The 20466-nt window shown below is 41.7% G+C and overlaps 1 protein-coding gene across 3 annotated transcripts in view; it reads right to left on the bottom strand.

The window, feature by feature from the left end:
- Positions 1-20466, bottom strand: part of Thada (THADA armadillo repeat containing) — a 300981-nt gene that overhangs the window by 132718 nt on the left and 147797 nt on the right. For all 3 annotated transcript variants that reach the window (XM_059248542.1, XM_059248543.1, XM_059248544.1), the window contains exon 29: positions 432-600. In XM_059248542.1, coding sequence (XP_059104525.1) covers positions 432-600 — 169 coding nt within the window. The remainder of the gene's footprint in view (positions 1-431; positions 601-20466) is intronic.

The following is a 20466-nucleotide window of genomic DNA, read 5'->3' as shown; positions in this document are numbered from 1 at the left end:
TACACTCTCAAAGCCTGCTGTTAGTGACACGCTCCCTCCAACAAGACTACAAGTCCTAAATCTTCCCAAACAGTGCTGCCAGCTGAGGACCAGGCATTCTAATACCCAAGACTCTGGGGGGACATTCTCATTCAAACCATCAAAGCCTGAACAAGGAATGGCCCAGAGTGTTCTATAGGCATACCTGATGGAAAAGCATGTTGCAGAATTTAATGCACAGGATAACCTGTCAAATCAGTATATATTGATTCATACTTGAGGTGTATGAAATCCTATTTGGGAGACAGCTGGTAATTAGGAAGTGGAAATAAGTAAGTTCTACAGATAAACTTAAAGGCCTGTGTATCAAGTCTTCACCTGCTAAGAACACACGAGAACTCAAGTTCATCTTGTGGTGTCCTATGGAAGTCACACAGAATCACTCTACTTACTTGTAGAAGTGTCCCATGAATATGGTTTTGTCGGAAACACTGGTCAGTGCTGTTGGGGAGTGAGTCTAGCAGAGCACGGAGGGTGCTTGGTATTTGGTCTATCGTAATGAAGGGGACCAGTGCACGAGCCGCCATTTCACGGGAGCGGTAGATAGGTGAGCGACCACACCTAGGGAGAAATAAAAACAGTATCATTAATGCTTGTTTCAACATCTGTATCTCTGTATATGTTTATTATTTACAGGATCAGTACCTCGTTTCAAATGACTCTTCTTATTCTTTCCTTATTCAAATGGTGTTTTTCTTTGTATCTGTGTTAGTTTCATAGATTACATTACTTTTGTTAAAAAATAACACTGGCATACATAATCCTATCATGGGGGGAGAAGATACTAAACAGGTGATAGCAGAAAAATGGCTTATTCCTCAATGATGAACAAACATGAACTGGATACCTGTGAAGAGCAGAAAGTACTGTGGTAAATGCCATCAAGAGCAAGACTATCTCTGAGCAGTCTGTAAGCTGGCTGGAAAGATGAGATGCACATTTGAAATGATGAGCAAAGCTAAGGCAGTACAGGGAAAATGATAAACAAGTGATCTTGATGTTATAAGCAATGAGAAGAGAAAGGTCGGGTCAGGAGGTATGGTTCTAGTTGGCCAAGAAAAACAAAGGTTGGCCTGGCCAAGAACAGCAGTATCTAAAGCACGGTAGAAGTGCTCGAGGGACAGGTGGCTTAGGTGCTGATGAGGACTGGGACATTAAGGCTAAAGAACTGATGGGTTGGGCCACAGCAAGGAGCATCACAAATGGCAGGCAACATAGATGAAGTTCCCGTTAAGAGGGCAAGACATGAACCCCAAGGCTCCAAATCCTCACCACTGGGCTGACTCACATCCAAAGAATGGGAATAAAAGCAAAGGACAGCCATCGACAAGTGGTATTTTGTGATGTTAACAGAGTACTGGAAAGGCAGGGCATCTAAGGGCTCTTAACCTTGTAAACACTCAGCTCCTGAGAAGCCACAACCACTTCGGTGAGTGAGACTGTGAAGCTGAAAGCTTTCAAAGACACAATACAGACTGCAAGAGAAGTCCAATATGGTAAAGTCTCAGCTTAGTAAGTACTTTGTCAGAACTCTTTTGACTTCATAATATTTCACCCACTTACAAAAGTAACCCAATTTCAGAGTTGTCTTAGATGCCAAGGCAAAAGGACCAGAAGACAGTAGGTTCTGCTTGGCAAAGAGATGGTCTCTCAACCTTCCCCCAAAGCAAGAAGTGTTGTAAGGATCTGCATGTGGTCTATTGGGGCCATGGCCATGGAGGTGTAGGATGCAGGGGGCAGAGTCATAGGAAGAAATGTCTCTAATATTTCACAAGGACCACTAAAGTGTACCTTAATATGAGAATAAAAACAGGTAACATTTCTGGGGCCAGAGAGAGAGCTCACTTACTACACAGGCCTGGTGACCTGAGTTTGATCCCTGGAACTCATGTAAAGAGAGAACCGATTCCACCAAGCTGTCCTCTAACTTACAGACACATACGCCATTGCCCACACATGTGTACACACACACACACACACACACACACACACACACACACACACACACACACACACGATGCCATTTCTGTATAAACAAAATGACTTAAAATTTCATCATGGGTGTACTGGGACCCAGGACGACAAAGGAGGAGAGGAAGAGTAGCGAGGAGTGAAAGACACAGTGGGCCCCTCAGTGCCTGAGACAGACCGGAGAGATGCCATCAGGTGGTACAGAACGGAAGACAAGCCAAGGCTACAGCACGCAGTCAGTGAGTTCCTTCTGGACTTTAACTAGGCTCTGACAACTCACCCATTTTCTCACTTATTTTTCCTTTAAAACTATTAAATGTTTAATCTGTAATTGGCAAATACCATAAAATGTTTGTTTTGGCCCACGGGGGCAGAAAACTTCATTCAACAAAGAAAAGAAAATATTCTGAAAATGCTTCGCAATCTAATTAGCAAATGATTTCACTCTGCACAGCCAATTTCTGAAGCTTTCCAGTCTGTCCCCTACCCAGCCCCAACTCACACTATGTGGTATAGTGTTTTATGTTACCAAAGGGCTCTTGTATATAAATGTTTCCTTTCAAATACAAATAACTCCAACATGGTTTAGATATTTAGTTTTCAATTAGCAGCAACCTTACACTAAAGAATGGCCTGCCTTCTGCTCCTGACCTTTTGCAAATGGTGATTTCCCAAAGGAATCTGGCATCTATACAGGGCAAAGAATGGAAAGTGGGAAAAGTTCCAGAATGTTCTGCTTTCCATACCCCACTTTAGGTACTTACTAAACCCATAAAACCAGGTTAACAAGCAAAACTAAAACTATTCTCAGAGAGTAACAAATGTTTACTGGGCATGCTAGTGCATGCTTTTAATCCCAACAATTTGGAAGGAAGAGGCAGGTGGATCATTATGTAGAGACAGCCTGGTCTACATAGCAAGTTCCAAGGCTTGATTACTGAGATTTGCATGGTAGAAGGAGAGAACCAACTCCCACAACTTGTCCTCTGACTTCCACACACGTGCTGAGGCATGCATGTACCCAACCCCCCTACACCACACATAAAATAAATAAATGTAATTTAAAAATTTCTAAGGCAATACAATTGATAAAGATGGCAATTTGTAAAGTAAAATTTAATTAAATGACATTCATTATGAAGCAATAACCAATGTAATTTCACACTCTTCTAGTGGAGAGTGTATAAGCAGGAAGTTAGATTACAGTTAGATTCACACATATGTGTATACACACACACACACACACACACACACACTAAACAAATACACACTTGCAAGTTTATTTTGACAGTTGTGGAGGACAAGGAACAAAATATGTTAAGAAAATTTAGAACCTAGGGGGCTATTAAGATAGAAAATCACACAGATGGGTTTTCATTCTGCTTTGAACACTAAATTTTGTGACTCAGATACTGCCCCTCACTAAACCTGCTCATGAATGCCAGGCAATTGTGGTCTGCTTTCCACCCAGCTTGGCTATACGCCCTTGGGAGATGGTACCCACTAGTGACTGAGACAATCCTACCATGCAGGGTATCTCTGAAGGCTAGGGGAGGCGCAGCTGGCTCCCAGTTAAGTGTTGAAACAAAGCCTGCTCTGCACTTAGGTTTTGTCAGCTCAACTACTGCTCCATTTGTAATGTTTTAGAATGTGCTTTGAACCTGGAACCCTTGGGGATCTTCTCTCCATCTGAATTTTAATAGGGTACAAGCTCCTTTGTCAAACCTTGTTGTACCACCTCTGAGAAGCATTTGCTTTTATTCCTCTGCAGTTACTACAGCTCTGTGTCAGCACAGGGGCTGCATGCATTCATCCTTCCCAGGGCAACCCTGGCCACTCTCTTGTCCGCTACACTGAAAGGACACTGAGCGCACACAAGACAGGAGTTAAGAACACGTTCTGGAATCTAGCATGGCTCAGTGTAGACTCGAGTACTATCACTTCCTGTGGGGGTCTTAGGGTAAGCCAGTACACTTTCTAAGTTTTCCTTCCCTGTTAGGCTATCATGGCTTCAGTGAGATATGAATGTAAAGCCAGTGCCTACCACACAGGAGGTCGGCAGCTACTATAGTCTCATGGGCAGAATCGTGAGGACTTAAAGCCTCGGGGAACAACATATTCCCTGTTCTCTCCAGTGTTCTCTTGCCGACCGATAACAAGCATACTTCATGTGCTCTGAGGCCCACCCTTCACTCTCCATGCAAATGAGCTGTAAAGGAGAGGGGAACGCTTAATTTTCTCTGGGCCAACTGACTCTCTGCCCTCACACTTTTACTCTACAGGCCCAGGGCTACAATTCATGTTCTGTTCACTCCACTGCTATTATACCAAAGATTTTTGCTTTCTCTTGTATGCTGTTCTAATGTTGCCTTCAGAAAAATAATCCTGTATGGGTATGTATGCATGCATAAAAGAAAGAAATACAGTATCCAATAAGTTTGATAATCTAGACATTTCTGAATGGCATCTTCACATTCTCGGAGAGTTCAGTGATGGTCCAAGTTACCAGATTCTCTGCTTGTTCTTCCTAGACCCTCCTAAACCTGTGTTTAATTCATCAAGGGCTCTCCTGCCACCTGAACTGGCTCTTTTTCTTGCCCACTCACACTGCTAGCTAGAACTTAACAGCTGCACTTACTCTACCCTCAATTCAGCTCATCATGCGTTCCTCCATTCAAATATATCAAATATAAATGGACAGGACTTTTGGAGTTAAATTGAAAAAAAATCCTTCCTTTGGGTTAATGAGAGAGTAGTAAGAACAGTAGGTACTTGCTAAGCTAAAAAGTACACACTGTCAGGTCTAATGAGCAAAACAAAACAAAAAATATGTGTCTGAAGGTAAAATGTTCAGATTAATTATATCTACTGGGCAGCTCTTTGCAAATTAACTGAGATTGATACACCAAAATCTTATGAAGAAAACACTGACACTAATAAGCCACAATAGAACATTAGAGAACTACAATGTGACCACTTGGGACCAGGCCAACATAGGCCCAAGCTTGGGCCTTAGAAGATGCGTGACTCTGTGGTCCCTCGATTCTGATGCCCACTTAACCAGTCTTTACCCAGTCTCACATGCCCCAGGCTGCCAATTCTAAGTTAAAATGGAGCTGCATATCTCTACAGCAGCACCCAGCCATATCACATAGCAAGGACAAAGGACCACAGAGGTAACGGTGATGGCTGCTGACATGCATATCATTCCTTTCAGTGCTGGGCAATGAAGTGAACAAATTTCCCAAAAATAAGACTAGAAGGTACCACACTAAATGGTGTGGTAGCTATGTCCAAAAAGCTCTTGGAACAATACACTTTCATTATTTGGAATTACAATTATTTCTTCAATAATGGAGGGATGCATGGCTTTTAAATGTTAATTCTCGATTCCTTGCTCTTATCAAAATACATACGAAACATAATCTTCATATTTCATCTGAAATTTCATTTAAATAGTTCATTGTCTTTTTTGCCAATAATAAATGCAATTTGAAACAAAATTATTGAGATTCTAACCAAGTGTTTTAGACAGCTAGGAAAGAGATTTTTCTCTGGCATACTGAAAAACAGTCTCCTTTAATAATAACTTTCCCAGCTTAGGAGGAAGGCTTTACAGCGATGTCCACACAAAGACACCGGAAATTCCAGACTAGAGACTTCAGGAAAAGAACTAATTTCAGTTCTTATCAAAAATAAAAATGGAGCCAGGCGGTGGTGGCGCACGCCTTTAATCCCAGCACTCGGGAGGCAGAGCCAGGCGGATCTCTGTGAGTTCAAGGCCAGCCTGGGCTACCAAGTGAGTTCCAGGAAAGGCGCAAAGCTACACAGAGAAACCCTGTCTCCAAAAACCAAAACCAAAACCAAAAACAAAAAAAAAAAAAAAAAAAAAATGAAGTGCTATAAATATATAAAGATCTAACAGGAACCATTTCCCCTGTCAGTCCTTCTGGGAGCTTCTCTTCAAAATGGAGCAAGGATCTGCACCTTGGTCTGGAGTCTCCACCCACAACAGCTGGAAGAGCATTTCCAGATCTACATTGGAGGCTCACAGGGTGCAGATTCTGCAAACTGAATCAAAGCCTTTCAGGACCCTCTGCTCTGTCTCTATAGGGACTAGAAGGGTGCCCCAGACTCTTTGGTGGGGGTTCTGAATACAGCACCTGGGCTCAGGGTGTCTCCCTTTCTTGCAGGCAGTGGACAGGTATGGAAGTCAACAGAACAGCCTGCCTCTCCTTTCGCTGTGTTCCTGCCGCAAGTTCAAGTTCTCAAAGTGATTAATACACTTGGCTCACACCATCAATCTTCGAGAGTGGTTCTGTGATTGACTGATTGATCCATTAAAGAAACTATAGAAAGGTACTAAGAGTTCACCCTCTTCTTTTTAACCCTAGCATGTGCCTGGGAGAAGGTTTAGAAAGAACTGTATTTGTTCCTATATATATTAAAAAAAAATGAGATTTCAAATATTCACAAACCTAATTGCTCTCTATTGGAAAATTAAGACATTAAAAACAATTCTGATACTCAAAATACCCTAAAACTAGCCCAAGACCAACTAGAGAAACCATGGGTGCCAAATAAACTTTTTTTGGCCAACTTAACTTTTTGAGTGCCTATTATTAATATCTGAGAAGATATTATTAGGTAAGTGTAAAAGTGATTGTAGAGTTTACAGTGTTAAAATTTGCTGGGTAATGTAGGGATACATTCCTAATAACTGTGGTTATATAACATTTTAATGTACATTTCTTGCTTTTTAAAATTAATAACTTATTAATTTACATTTGTTACATGTTTACTTTACACTATGGAAAAATGTTAGACAAAAAGCAAATTTGAGTGATTTTCTTATTAGAATTCCAAATGAGCGGTAAAGCAGGAAAGACAACTCTCAATGACGACAGCGAACTTAGCACAGAAACTGCTGATGAACAGACAGCAAGGGACAGCAGCAGGAGTTCTGCAAAGGAACGAGAGCCTTAGAGCTAACATGCCTGCCCCGGAGTTGATGGTGACCAGCTGGCTGCAATCATGGAAGCTGATGCACAGCTACATCCGAAGTTGCCAAGAACTCAACATGGACCATCCAATGTTTGTCTGGCATTTGAAGGAAATTGGAAAGGTGAGATCTCAGTAAGTGAATGCTATATGAGCTGATCAAAAATTTTTTAAAAAAAAAGTAATGCTGTTTTCTGTGTAATAATAATGAATCTGTGATGGAATCTGTGGAAGCTGCTCCAAGCACTTAAACAAGCAAAACATGCACAGAAAAGGTCATGATCGCTGAAGGCTGGTCTGTGGCCAGGCTGATCCATCACAGCATCCTGCATCCCAGGGAAACCCTTACATCTGAGAAGCATGTCAGAAAGTTGAGGAGATGTACCAGAAACTTCAACTACTGCAGCCAGCGTGGTCAACAGAAAGGGCCCGATTCTTCTCCAACAACCCCTGACCACATACCATATAACCAGTGCTTCAAAGGTCGAATAAATTGGCTACAAACTTTTGCCATATTCATTCATCTGCCATATTCTCCTGACTTCTTGCCAACCAGCGAACAACCACGTCTTCAGCACCTTGACAACTTTTTACACTTCCACAGCCAGCAGGGTGCAGGACGTTTTTATGCTACAGGATAAGCAAACTTACTGTCTAAAATTGTGTTGATCATAACAGTTCCTATTTTGATTAATAAGCTTAGTTGTAATGACTTAAAACTGAGCCTGAAACTAAAAATCCTTTTGCTCCAAACTAATAAAATTAATGAAATAAAGCTGAGTGGTTCACACAATGACAGTTTCAATATTTTTGAACATAAACAGCTTGATTAATTTCCCTTGACGAGAATTTGTTTTGTTTCTGAAAGAGTCCAATACCTATGCAGAAATCCAAGGAAAGCGAAAGGCTGGAGGTGGGTAGTCTAGGTAGTTTCAAATATTCTCTCTCCTCTCTCTCTCTCTCTCTCTCTCTCTCTCTCTCTCTCTCTCTCTCTCTCTCTCTCTGTGTGCGCACATGTGCATGTGCGTGTATGTACAGGGTGTATGCACGTGCGTGGGAGTAGGTCCATGTACATGTGGGTGAATGTCATATAGAAGCCAGAAGTTAACACCAGGTGCTGTCTACTTTGTTTTTCAGAGTCTCTCATTAGACCCCAAGGCTCACCAATTCGACTAGACTGGCTGGCTAGCAAGCCCTAGGGATGGATTCTCCTGTCTCTGCCTCCCCCGCAATGTGATTACCAGGGGACACGACAATGCCCAGGATCAAACCCAGGTTCTCATGCTTACGTCGCTATCGGTTTACTGACTAAGCTATCTCTCCTGCTGCTTGTCCTATTTTTAGTACTCAGATAAGCCTTCACACAACATTCTGTGAGTATACGTGTTTTTCACTATAGACAGACCAGTGGGAACATGTACAGAACAATGAGTTACCAAATAAGTTTAACCACAACCAAATAAAATGCCTTGTGCCAGTTTCCTACTGTTGTGATCATGGGTGTGGAATCCTTAAGAAGCAATTTATCCCACTAATTCCAATGGCTGGAACTCACATTTGCAGATTTCATTCACAATAAACTGGCAGCATAAATGCATTTCCTCCTGTTCAAACTAGTGTTTTTTGTTTTGTTTTGTTTTGTTTTGTTTTTAAAAAAAAGCCTAAAGCTTTGTAATGTACTACCCTTAAGGAAAGCAAATTAGTCACAGGACTTTGACCCAAAGCCACTCACCAAACTACAGACTTTGTAGCCCAGGCCAAGCAATGGTTTATGAAGAACATATATCAATGGGACAGGTTACACAAAGGATGTGGCAATGTCCTCTGCTGTCCTCTATCATTATTAGTCACTCCAGATCAAATCATCTAGCCATTCAAAGTACTGTATTTGTTCATGAACATAAACAAATTTTCAAAATGCACAAGAATAGAAAGTTTTAACCTTTCTAGTGACAAGCATGGATACACACAAGTTTGCACATTAGCAGAACCTTCAGGGCTCAGGGAAAGATAACATACACTGAAGTGACTATTTTAGTGAGGAGAAACAATTACAACGCTTCTTTGGTGACATACATAACAACTGAAACATGCAAATTAAAATACTAATATCTGTACCAGCTATGGGGCCACAGGCAAGTTAATGTCCCTTCACATCTTCATCTGTAAAAGAGAATATTAGAAATAATTTCTAAAGTTCCCTCTAATAAAAAAATCCTATAAATCAATGAGTATTTGAACATTCCAGTTGGATTACTATCTTTTTTATTTTAACGTATCTTTAGGACCTCTCTTGACTTGTTCCATTGCTAAATCTCATAACAATACTGATGCTGATAATAAATTTTTACGCCTAACACTAACCATCCTCAACCTTTCTACAGTCGGAGCCAGTTTTCTTGAGTGTGGGCCTCTGTGAGAGTTGGAAACAAATGGCAGTGTTCTCTACACAGGAGAGCCCTTCATTAACCCTACTGGAATCCTGTCCTTAAAGTGCCCCTCACTCTTCCCAAGACCACAACAACCCCACGACCTTCACTCATCTGCATTCTCTAGAATCTGCTCATTATTTTGCCTCTACAGAGAGGCATGAATCTGCCTGACAGTACCAACTAAAGGCCTGGGGCTCCTGCTGGAAGAGAGAAAGTGGAGCACTTCTTGTAATATGATTATTACCCTGCAGAGACTGCAGTTGGTTTTTCCAAATGCTAATTAATGCCCCTAAATAACCTTCCTTTTATTTCCTAGCAACAATTCAAACTGAAATCATGAAGAATGAATCTTTAAAAATCAAGTACATAGAAAGGCTTGAAAAGTTCCAAAAAGTTGCACTATTTTGGCCTAGAAAAAATAGCACAAAACAGGAAAGGATATTGAGATGTTAGCAACAGACTCATCTCCAAGAAATGTTCTTTCTGAATGAAGTAAACTGAGTCACATTCCAGCAGAACTATAGTACTACTAACGGACTACTACCAGCCCTTTATAAACACCCCAGGAAAAGTTTTACATTGCCTTTGCACCCAAACCCATACTTAGACTACAGTGGTACAACAGTCAAAAAGTACTGCCTTTGGTATAATTACCCTTTCTTGCTGCAATTTAATTTTGTTCTTCTGGTTCTACATGCCAGAGAAATCAATGAATTTTATGCCTGAAAAACTAGTGTCCAGAATATATTTAGAAGAAGAAAACAAACAACTTAATAAAAAACTGAGTCAAAGCTCTGAATAGACACTTCAACAAAGGCGATGGGAAGTGAACACATGTGAAGATGCTCAACATATTGAGTTACTTGGGAAACTCAAAGTACATTACATGGTGATAGGAAAATGTGTTTGTGTAACCCAGTGTTACAGGATGAGTAAACACTAGTGAAGATAATATGAATTATTAATAGATTTAATAATAATGATCTACCACTACACACTCAGAAGAAATAATAAATGAAAATGACTGAGCTTACTGAGGCTAAAGAGATGGCTCAGTGGTTAAGAGCACTGTCTGTTCTTGCAGAGGACCCTGGTTGGGTTTCCAGCACCAACATGACACCTTGCCATCATCCATAACTCCAATTCTAGGGAATCTATCACTTTCTTCTGGTCTCCAAGACCACTAGGTATAATACACACAAGCAGGGAAAACACTTATACATATGGAATAAAAAAAGTAAGTCTTAAAAGGAAAACAAAAATCTGAGCATGCAAAGTGTGCGCCTGACCACTATTATACTTGGCTGGTGGGAATGTGAAATGGTTCAGGAACTATGGAAAACAAGTTTTCAGTTCCTTAAAAAGCTAAAGCAATGACACAACCCTCCCATTTCACTCCCATGTATTTAATCTAGAGAAACGAAAGCTAATATCTATACAAAAACATGTACATGAATGGAAGTTCCTAGCAACTTATCTACAGTAGCTAAATTTTTATACAAAACAAATGTCTATCAACAGTTAAGTAAACATATTATGGTTGATCAATATAAGAGAATTTCACTTTGCTATACTTAACAACATGCTGAATCTCAAAATATGCAGGTGAAATACCAGATAAAATAGAATGTATACAGTATGATTCCCATTTTTTTTTTTTTTTTTTTGGTTTTTCGAGACAGGGTTTCTCTGTGTAGCTTTGCGCCTTTCCTGGGACTCACTTGGTAGTCCAGGCTGGCCTCGAACTCACAGAGATCCACCTGGCTCTGCCTCCCGAGTGCTGGGATTAAAGGCGTGCGCCACCACCGCCCGGCATGATTCCCATTTTATGAAATTCTAGAAAATATAAATTAATCTATAGTGACAGAGAACAAAGCAACAACTGCCAGATGTCTCGGGGAGGAGCGTTGGGTAAGGATTATAAAGGACGATAGAAACGTGCACTATACATTTTTCTAATTGCACACTTTGGACATGTGTAGTTTAAGTCAGTCAGATCTTAGGTTGTTTTTAAAGAATATCTTTTTATTAGCCTTTAATTCCAGCACTTGGGAGGCAGAGGCAGGTGCATCTCTATGAGCTGGAGGTTAGCCTGGTCCACAGAGTGAGTTCCAGGACAGCCAGAGTTACATACTGCGACTCTGTCTCAAAACATCAAACAAATGAACAACAAGAAAAAAAGAGTATCTTCTCATATACACTAGAAAAATGACATTATAATCCTGCCTTGCTTTTTTTTTTGGGGGGGGGGGTGTTTAAAGGCGTGCGCCACCACCGCCTGGCTCCTGCCTTGCTTTCTCTTAAGTGTTTTCCCCAGATTAAACAAGCCTAGTCAATTCTCCAACTTTTTGACCAGAATTAACTTTTCCTTGTGATCACTTATAAAATAAAATCAGTATTAAAGGCCAACAATCACACAAGAACTAGGTCTCTATTCTCCATCCTGCACAGAGAAGAAGCTCAGCAAGGTTAACTTGCCCAAGTTCACAAAGGAAGGAGATGGACCAGCTAAGACTCCAAGTTAGACTGTCCAGCTCTCTACAGCCTGTACCAACTGCAAAGCAAGTGTACCTCAGCTCTGAGGAGTCTGCTTTCTGTGTCTCGCTTGTTTCTGAGACAGGATCTTGAATCTGAAGAACTTGTCTTACCTTCGAACTTGTGGACCACCTGTCTTAGTCTCCCAATACTGGCATTACAGTTACATGTCACCCTACAGTATCTAAGGTATTTTTACAACCTAAGTGCTGAATAATAATTATACAAATGAAAATGAATTAAATTGTCACTTTTAAATACAAATTATAAACTATTCAATTTAGTGGTGTCAATTTTGTTGGGGCAGCTATAATAAACTCATCTGCATTTAGGATAATTTTCCATGTGATTATTAAGGTAAAACAAATATTTCTCCCCACCTTGAGTTTATTAAGACTTCTAATATCTTGAACAGTCAAAAACTTGACTTGTATCATAGTGAAAAAGTAATTTTCAATTCCTAATAATTCAAATTATCCTAAATTCTGGGAAAATAGAACCCAGACCAACATCCTATTAATACATTCTAAATGAATGCACAATGTAGATTGCTGTGTAAAGTCCACAGATGAAACAAAGCTGATTACACATGTGCCTGACCTGGCCCCAATAAAAAGCACACTAGTGTTACAAGCACACAATCTCAGTGGTGGGATCTTTGTTCAGAAGCACACTACATCCCTTCATCACTGAAGCATTCCAGTACTTAACTGGGACGCTACTAATGATCAGGGGCATCATATTACCCACAAGTCCTTTCCTGACTGTGACCTTGACTTAATACATTAATTTCATGGTGACTGTGTTTTAAGATGGGGACATGTCAATAAAGAATACTGGCCATAACCTCTAAAATATCCAGGTTTCTGAGACCATAGAGCACTAGAAAACAACATCACTGCTAATCGCCATTGCTAGTTTCAATAAGGAGATACTTTTTAGTCTAAGCATAAGAAGCATTAAATAAGTCTTCAAAGAAGACATACGATGAAAGTAAACAAAAAATAAGAAAGTTCTTAAATATCAGTCTTATTTCTACTCTAGCTCAATTAATAAAGGCAGCTTCAATGCAGTCTCTTTATTTGCTAGCTTTCCTCTTTGTCTATCAAAAATAAATAAAATAAAATTAGTGTAGAATGTCTGAGTCATTCTTCAATTCTGCCAAGGACATAACCTTTAACCCCAGATTAAAAATAAAGTACTAACTGTGAAACCCAATACTGCTTAGCTTTGGGTACAAAACCCTAATAAATATAATATTTCAAAAGAAAACCAAACAACCTGGATTGCTTCCACTCATTTTCACCATCTCGTCAATAGATTTCTATGGCTTTGGCTACATTTGCTGGTGGAATTTGGCCTCACTCATTTACAATCTGCATCACCAGCCCGTACAAGGTACAGAAATGCTCTTTACTCACTCCCTCATCTACTTCAAAGCACTTCGTTTACTATCCCAGTAGTTATCCTGACAAAACCATTAGTCAAAAGAAAGCAAAGGAATCCACTTTTTAAAAAAAATCATTTATACCAGACTGTCTTAAACATCCATGCTATTTCTAGCAAGTCTTTGTTTCATAAGGAATATATATTTTGAGCCTATTATGCAGTGGTACATACCTGTAATCCTAGTACTCAGTAAGTGGAGGTAGGAAGCTTGAAAATTTTAGGTCACTTAGACCACCTAAATACATAGCAAGTTTCAGGTCAGCCTGGGCTATACAGTAAGACCCTGCTTCAAAAACAAGACAAAACAAAACATTTTCTTCCCTCCCCATTCTTACCTGTGAGAAGGTCAAAACCTATTTCTACTGGATTTTATTCAAAGCGCACACACACACATACATACACACACACACACACACACACACACACACACACACACACACCTCCTTAACTTATTCCTAAGTCACTAATGTCTAACCTCTTCTTTGAAAAACACTCAACTTAAATATAGGAAAGATACTGCTGACATCCTCATGGTTGCCTTCAAACGGTGACAGGACGGAGGGGATAAGAGGTATCGCTTAGTTATAGTTTAAAATACAAGGTTTCCACCTGGCAAGGTGGTTCCAGGCCAACTAAGGTACATAGTGAGACTGTCTCTGCTCCCCACCCCACAAAAAGTTTTCAAAGTTAAAAAGAACAAATGTTTCATTATTTAAAAAAATGAGTATAGTCTTCTACCCCTTCCTCCCTTCCTAAAACTTAGATTGTAGCTGTATCACCAGATAGCATGTTCATAGGGTTTGAGAATGTTTTTTGGTCTGAAAAATATGGCAGTCTAGTGCTCAGAAGCTGAGAGGGCGGCCTGAGTCTGTTGCAGTTGTCTTATTAACAAAGGCAGAACCTAATGAGACAATGTAAGGTCAGATTCAAATTTCTTCATTAATAGTAAATAAACTATTTTATTTACTAATAGTAAATAAACTATTATTGCGTTTGGCCACTTAACAGTTGCCAGTTCCCACAGACAGTTAATTTAACTAATAAAACTTATCGTGAAGCACATCACTGCCACTATTCCATAGACAGAGCAATGGACACTGTTCTTCCAGCCGTGAAGACACAGAACACTTGAGAGAAGTGACTTCTCTCCCTGGTTTATCTGCAGGACAGTAGCTACCATGGTTTAAACAATCCTTTTAAAGACAAAACAGGCTTCTCCAATCCCAAACTTCTCCATACAGCTAATGTGATAGCAGCAAAATGCTCTTACCTCTTGGGTTCCTTAAAGTGTTCAATATTCATAGCCCTCTAGTTCTTAAAAGGCTAATCAATTCCTTATATGCAACAGTAGTCACACTCACGTTAGGGCAGACAATTCAAATCATATTGCATTTCCTACTATGCCAGAGTACTAGAACGCTCCAGCGCAGGCCTTATTTATTTGTTAAGGTGAAATACCCCGAACGTAAAATTTCTCAGTTAGCCTTCTCACTATGTAGCTCTCCCTAGCCAGGAACTCACCATGTAGATTAGGCTGACAGCAAACTCAAGAGATCCACCTGCCTTTAACTCCCAAGTGCTGGGACATAAGGCACGTGTCACTAGACCCAGTCATTTTTAAATGCCTGGATCAATGCTGTCAAGTATATTTACCAGGGAGTTTTCCTCTGGCCTCCATGTCTGGATATCCAATTTGTTGCTGCTTGACATTCACGGCTTCAGATATAAACGCTATTCTACTGTCAGGCTAGTGTTCAGAACCAAAGCTCATAGAGCACACTGGAGTCTGTCTGCTTGAGGTGGGGAGGCACTAACTGCAAATAAAGCATTGTCCCCTCAGATGATAAAAGACAGAGACTTTGATCTTCTCTTCCTTCCCATTAAGCCTTTCTGAAAAGAAGAGACCCACTATTCCCTGACCTTTGGGAGTTTTACAAACTTCAGACTGCAGTTCGGAGCTCAGACAAGAAACTGTCCAAGAAAAACATGCCCCGAATGAACAGGATATAAACAAAGCTGTAAGGAGGTAATTAACGGTAGAGACTTGACTCCCTCACTTGCGGCTCTGATAACAATCTGGCATTTTATCAGCAGGGTCTTTTATCTGCAAGGATTCAATGTGTTCTGCTGCCTGAAACTATTTGGGGAGGGACAAAGACAAGCTTTCATCTTGAAAAGGAAACAGAGCTACATCTCTGAAGGGTAAGGAAGAGTCAAAGCTGTAAAAGGCTCCAGTGATTTCTCTGACAGGAGAGGTAAATGGAAAATAGGACGTCACTGAAAGCATGGGAACCAGTTCTGGAGGGGAGAAGTTATGGCGGTCCTCTACCGGGCCACAAGCGTGAGGAGAACAACATGCTTCCTTGTCCCCATTCTGCATCTTCTGCCAATGTCTTCTAATTGTCTTCTTGTTAAAAATCAAAGAAACATAAACTAACTCACAGTGTGGCTAATGACTTAAGTGTAGTCTGCCTCTCACTGCTTTAAAAGGGATCTAAACTATATACTAAATGAACCCTCGAGGCTCAGCTCAAGATGAAGGTGGCATCTAAGAATATGAGGTGGCCTGAGGGCACTGTTTAAGAACACCACCGTCAGAGCAAGTCAGTGCTTGCCAGGGTCTGCAGCAGCTTAGCAGCACCCCTAAGGAAAAGGGATGGTTCAGGAATAGCAGTGAGTAGCAGAGTGTTCTCCTACTGCCCTCTAACTCTGTTCACTCCACAGACTGGTTGTGAGACACAGAAAAAAATAGGGCTTTGGATTCCCCATCTTACTTAGAATTCAGGAATATTTATCTAAGGTTGAGTCAGGAGAGCCACCCATTCAAGAACCTACAGCCCAGGGCTTCTAAACCAGAGCAAACTGCCCAATAACACTAGCTACCTTAGTCAGGCTGTATGCAATCCCATGGCATTCTCTAGGCTCATATCCAATTCCCTCGTGACACCAGTGCTTTAGGTGTGTGGCCTGGTTTACAATGGAGAATACCATCAAGTTATGGCATTCTAAAGCTACTACTTTAGGGACATGCTCAACCAGGCAGCAGAATGCAAATCTCTCTCTAGGAAGTCCCCAACCCTCACCCCTGCCTTTCTCCATGTAGCTCTGGCTAGCCCGAAACTCACTCTATAGACCAGGCTGGCCTCAAACTCAGAGATCTACCTGCCTGTCTCCCAAGTACTGGAATTAAAGTCATGCACCACCATGCCCAGCAAGAATTCCATTTCTTTATAAGTTTCTCTTAAAGTTTTATGGGTTATAATTAGTATGTTAATTTTGCATTTTTGATTATTTTGTCCACACCCAATGAAGCTATACCTTAAATTCTGGGTTTTATAGAAAATAATGACTCTTATAGGGAAAAAGTAAATAAACAGTCCAATAAGAAACAAGCTAATACCACAAGGACAGCTCAAGGGACTCTCTTTGAAAATATTTCTGCCCACTATTTGTAAATTATTTCCTCGTCTGTGTGACACATCTTTCAGCAACAACTCAGCTTTTTCTTGGCTATCTGGATCTATTTCCATGGTTTGGACCAGAACAGACAACCTTTTCCAGTACGGCTGGCTGCAGTGATCAAAACTGAGTAGGCTTCCTTACGTGACAGTGCCTTCTAGACACACAACAGCATCACTCTGGATGCTGTGTGGATGAACATGGATGACAATACCCCCTCCCCCCCCCCCCCGGGGGGGGGGGGGCAGACACTGAACTAAGTTCGGCCAGTGGAGGACAGAAGTGGGACTCAGTACATACAAAACATAATACAAACAAGAAGAGAAGGTTTTAACCCACTTCACCAGCTGCTACTGTCAGGGCCCCCCAGATGGTTCCCTGAGGTCCCTAGACGCACTTTGGAGCAATGAAACCACCCTCCGCATCCACACTGGCCTTTTCTGAGTCGGTTTAGGGTTGTCAGATAAGAAAACACAGGCAGCCGGGCGGTGGTGGCGCACGCCTTTAATCCCAGCACTCGGGAGGCAGAGCCAGGCGGATCTCTGTGAGTTCGAGGCCAGCCTGGACTACCAAGTGAGTTCCAGTAAAGGCGCAAAACTACACAGAGAAACCCTGTCTCGAAAAGCCAAAAAAAAAAAAAAAAAAGAAAACACAGGCAATTAAAAACATTTGACTACGAACTGATAACCATGTGATTCTGTTCTCTAAGACAGTAAAGATGAAGAAGGAAACTGGTATATATGAAGAGAGTACTTTGTAAACTTAGGTAAATGAAATGCTACTATTGGTTTCCTTCATTCTCAGCAACCCCAAAATCTTTCCGAAATTATAGAAAGCTTAAACCGTGGAAACTCAAGATGACACACTGGAGTCAGCGAGGACGCTTTTCTAATAGTTTTGAAAGCATGCATGAACAGCAGCCCACAAACAAGCTGGGACTGTATGCATCTCAGCCCCAAGCCACACTTGCAAGTGTGCAGTGACCCCAAGCTCCCAAACAAGGAAGATGTCTTTTGTAAGAAGGTCTCAGGATTTCTCAAGAATCTCACAACTTTAGCTGAGCCAGTTTTATTTAGCAACCTGTCACAAGCATGTGGGCTCAACTGCAAATTTTTCTTCTTTTAGTGTTGATTTCAGATTGGAAAACGAGACCACTGCCAACGCCATGCCTCAAAGGAGAAACATCCAAGAAAACAAGGCAAGCCCAAACACCTGTTAGATAAAACTGTAGGTTAGCCTTTGGCACACTGAGAACTAGCTTGTCATGTTTCACAGATAGAACATCAGAAATAGGTAGGTGGGAGAGCCTGTTGTTTGGTGAAGAACTAGGGAACCCAAGGTAAAAGGGCTCTGGAGCCAGGCCACCTGGCTCAACCCATACCTAGCCCACACTAGCTATATGACCTGGGGTGTATTTCCATGCCTCCTCTTTAGATGATAGTAACAGCAACAGCAAACGCACCCCATTGTCTTGATGATTAAATGGGCTAATATGCAGAAGGACCTATCATAGTGCCTACTCTACCATAAACATCTGCTAATTACCATTTATCACTACTTAGGATGGAAAAATCTGAACAAAGAGAGACAAGAAGCATCATAGCCAGAACACTTCAGATGACAAAAACCCTGCCCGACTCTCCATCGCGGTTTAGTGCCTCGGTCTTCTCGGGAACTCCTGTTGGGTGAATGAATAAATGGTCCAAGCCTGACTCCTCAAACAGTTCCTACGGACTGTAGATACATTAGACTTCCTTCTCCTGGGCCCTGCTCCGGGTGCTGCAAACTGTTACGAACCAATGCAAGGACAAAGAGCCCATCATTTCAAACTTACTGCAAGGCTGGCTTTCAGGAAAAAGCCAGGGATTTGTTTTGGAGCAATGCTCCTGCCAGTGAGCAAGCATGACCGGTCAGATCCCTGAGGACACTCGGTTATGTTGCCTGTGGAGAAGGGGAGTGTTGACAGCAGATACTGCACTAGATCCTACGGGGGTGGGGCGGGGGCTTCTCATAGTGAGCAGGGGCAATTGAAAGGGCTCACCTCTGGAGGTCTGTGGGATAGGCAGAGAGAGATGTCTGTGCAAACAAAGTCTCTGAAAATGGAGCCACGGATTAAGACTGACTCCTTAGCGTAGGCATGTGGCAACCCCAGCGAGTGCAAGGGAATGAGAAAAGACTGAGGGCAGGACAAGGAAGTGGACGGTGTTTGAAGAGCAGCAGGAAGAAGGTGGAGTGGGAAGGAACAAGAAGAGGAGATACAATGGCTCGAGGAAGCCACTGTGGCCAGCGCTGTGGAGGAGGGAGTCTGCCAGAGAGAGCACTGGGTCAGGAGAAAAGCAGAGACCACTGCGAAGCATTCAGGGGCTTTGGAAAGGAGGCAGTTTCAGGGCAGTGATGGCAAGGAGTGACGGGGCAGGGCAAGAACGGGGACTGTGAACACACAACTCTCTCGGAGTCAGATCACAGAACACAAGGCAGCCTCGGGCGGGGTGTGTGTGTGTGTGTGTGTGTGTGTGTGTGTGTGTGTGTGTGTGTGGAGAGGCGCTAGTTAGTGGTCTCTAATGTCTCTTGTAAACACAGGGTGAAAGGTGAGGGAATGGGTTAAAGAGGAGCACAGTAGGGTCTCAGTAAATTCAGCAGTGCATGAACGGAGTGGTAAAGACTGCTATACCTGCTTCGAAAGGAGGAGCGAGGAGATGCCAGAGCGAAGGGAGAAGATGGGGATGGGGACAAGCAAGCAAAAGCAAGTCTCCGGAAGTCCTGTGACTAACGCAGCTGGTTTAACTAGACTGGAGATACTGCTGTCCCCTGCTTACTTGAGGTCTGCTTTCCATGGTTCCAGTTATCTGTGGCCTCAAAGGACTACTTGGAAAATGTCAGGAATAAACAATTCACAGGTTTTAGTTTGTACATCATTTGAGGTACAGTGATGAGATCTCATGTCACCCCATACTGTGCGGCTCAAAACATGAACCATCCGTTTGCTCAGCCTATCTCCAGTGCACATGCTACCCACTTGTGAGCCACTCAGCCATCTCATTTATCCGACTGACTGCCACAGTCAAACAGTGGTTCGGTTCAAGTCTCAGTTTACTTAATGGCCCGAAGCATAAAAGCAGTGATAAAGCTAGCAATACAGACCTGCCAAGGAGCAGTCACAACACCAACACACTGTAAACGAAAAGGTGAAAGCTACCCACTGGGACAAGAGAAAAACTGGGCTGTAAACCTAAGATGCATGGTAAAGACGAGCCTCCCATCCATGAGACTGCACCAGGGGTGGGGGTTCATGGAGGTTTTGAGATTGTGCAACAAATGCAAAAGTCATACTTTCAGTATATATGTCTTATAAGAATAAATAGTGTGAGGTTCAATATTAACTGTGGCTTCAGGCATTTACTAGGGATCTAGGAATATATCCCTAAGAATAGCAGGAGACTATTGTAGTAAAGTAAGAGTCAAGGTCCAAAGGGAGAAAGAGAGAGACAGAGACAGAGAGACAGTAACAGAGAGAACAAACCAGGGAAAGATAACCAAAGTCATGTTCCTATACTACTATATTTAATTTTTACTTCCTGCT

The sequence above is a fragment of the Peromyscus eremicus genome, chromosome 22, assembly GCF_949786415.1.
Source record: "Peromyscus eremicus chromosome 22, PerEre_H2_v1, whole genome shotgun sequence".
Taxonomy (NCBI): domain Eukaryota; kingdom Metazoa; phylum Chordata; class Mammalia; order Rodentia; family Cricetidae; genus Peromyscus; species Peromyscus eremicus.
This window is presented reverse-complemented; position numbering and strand designations above follow the sequence as displayed.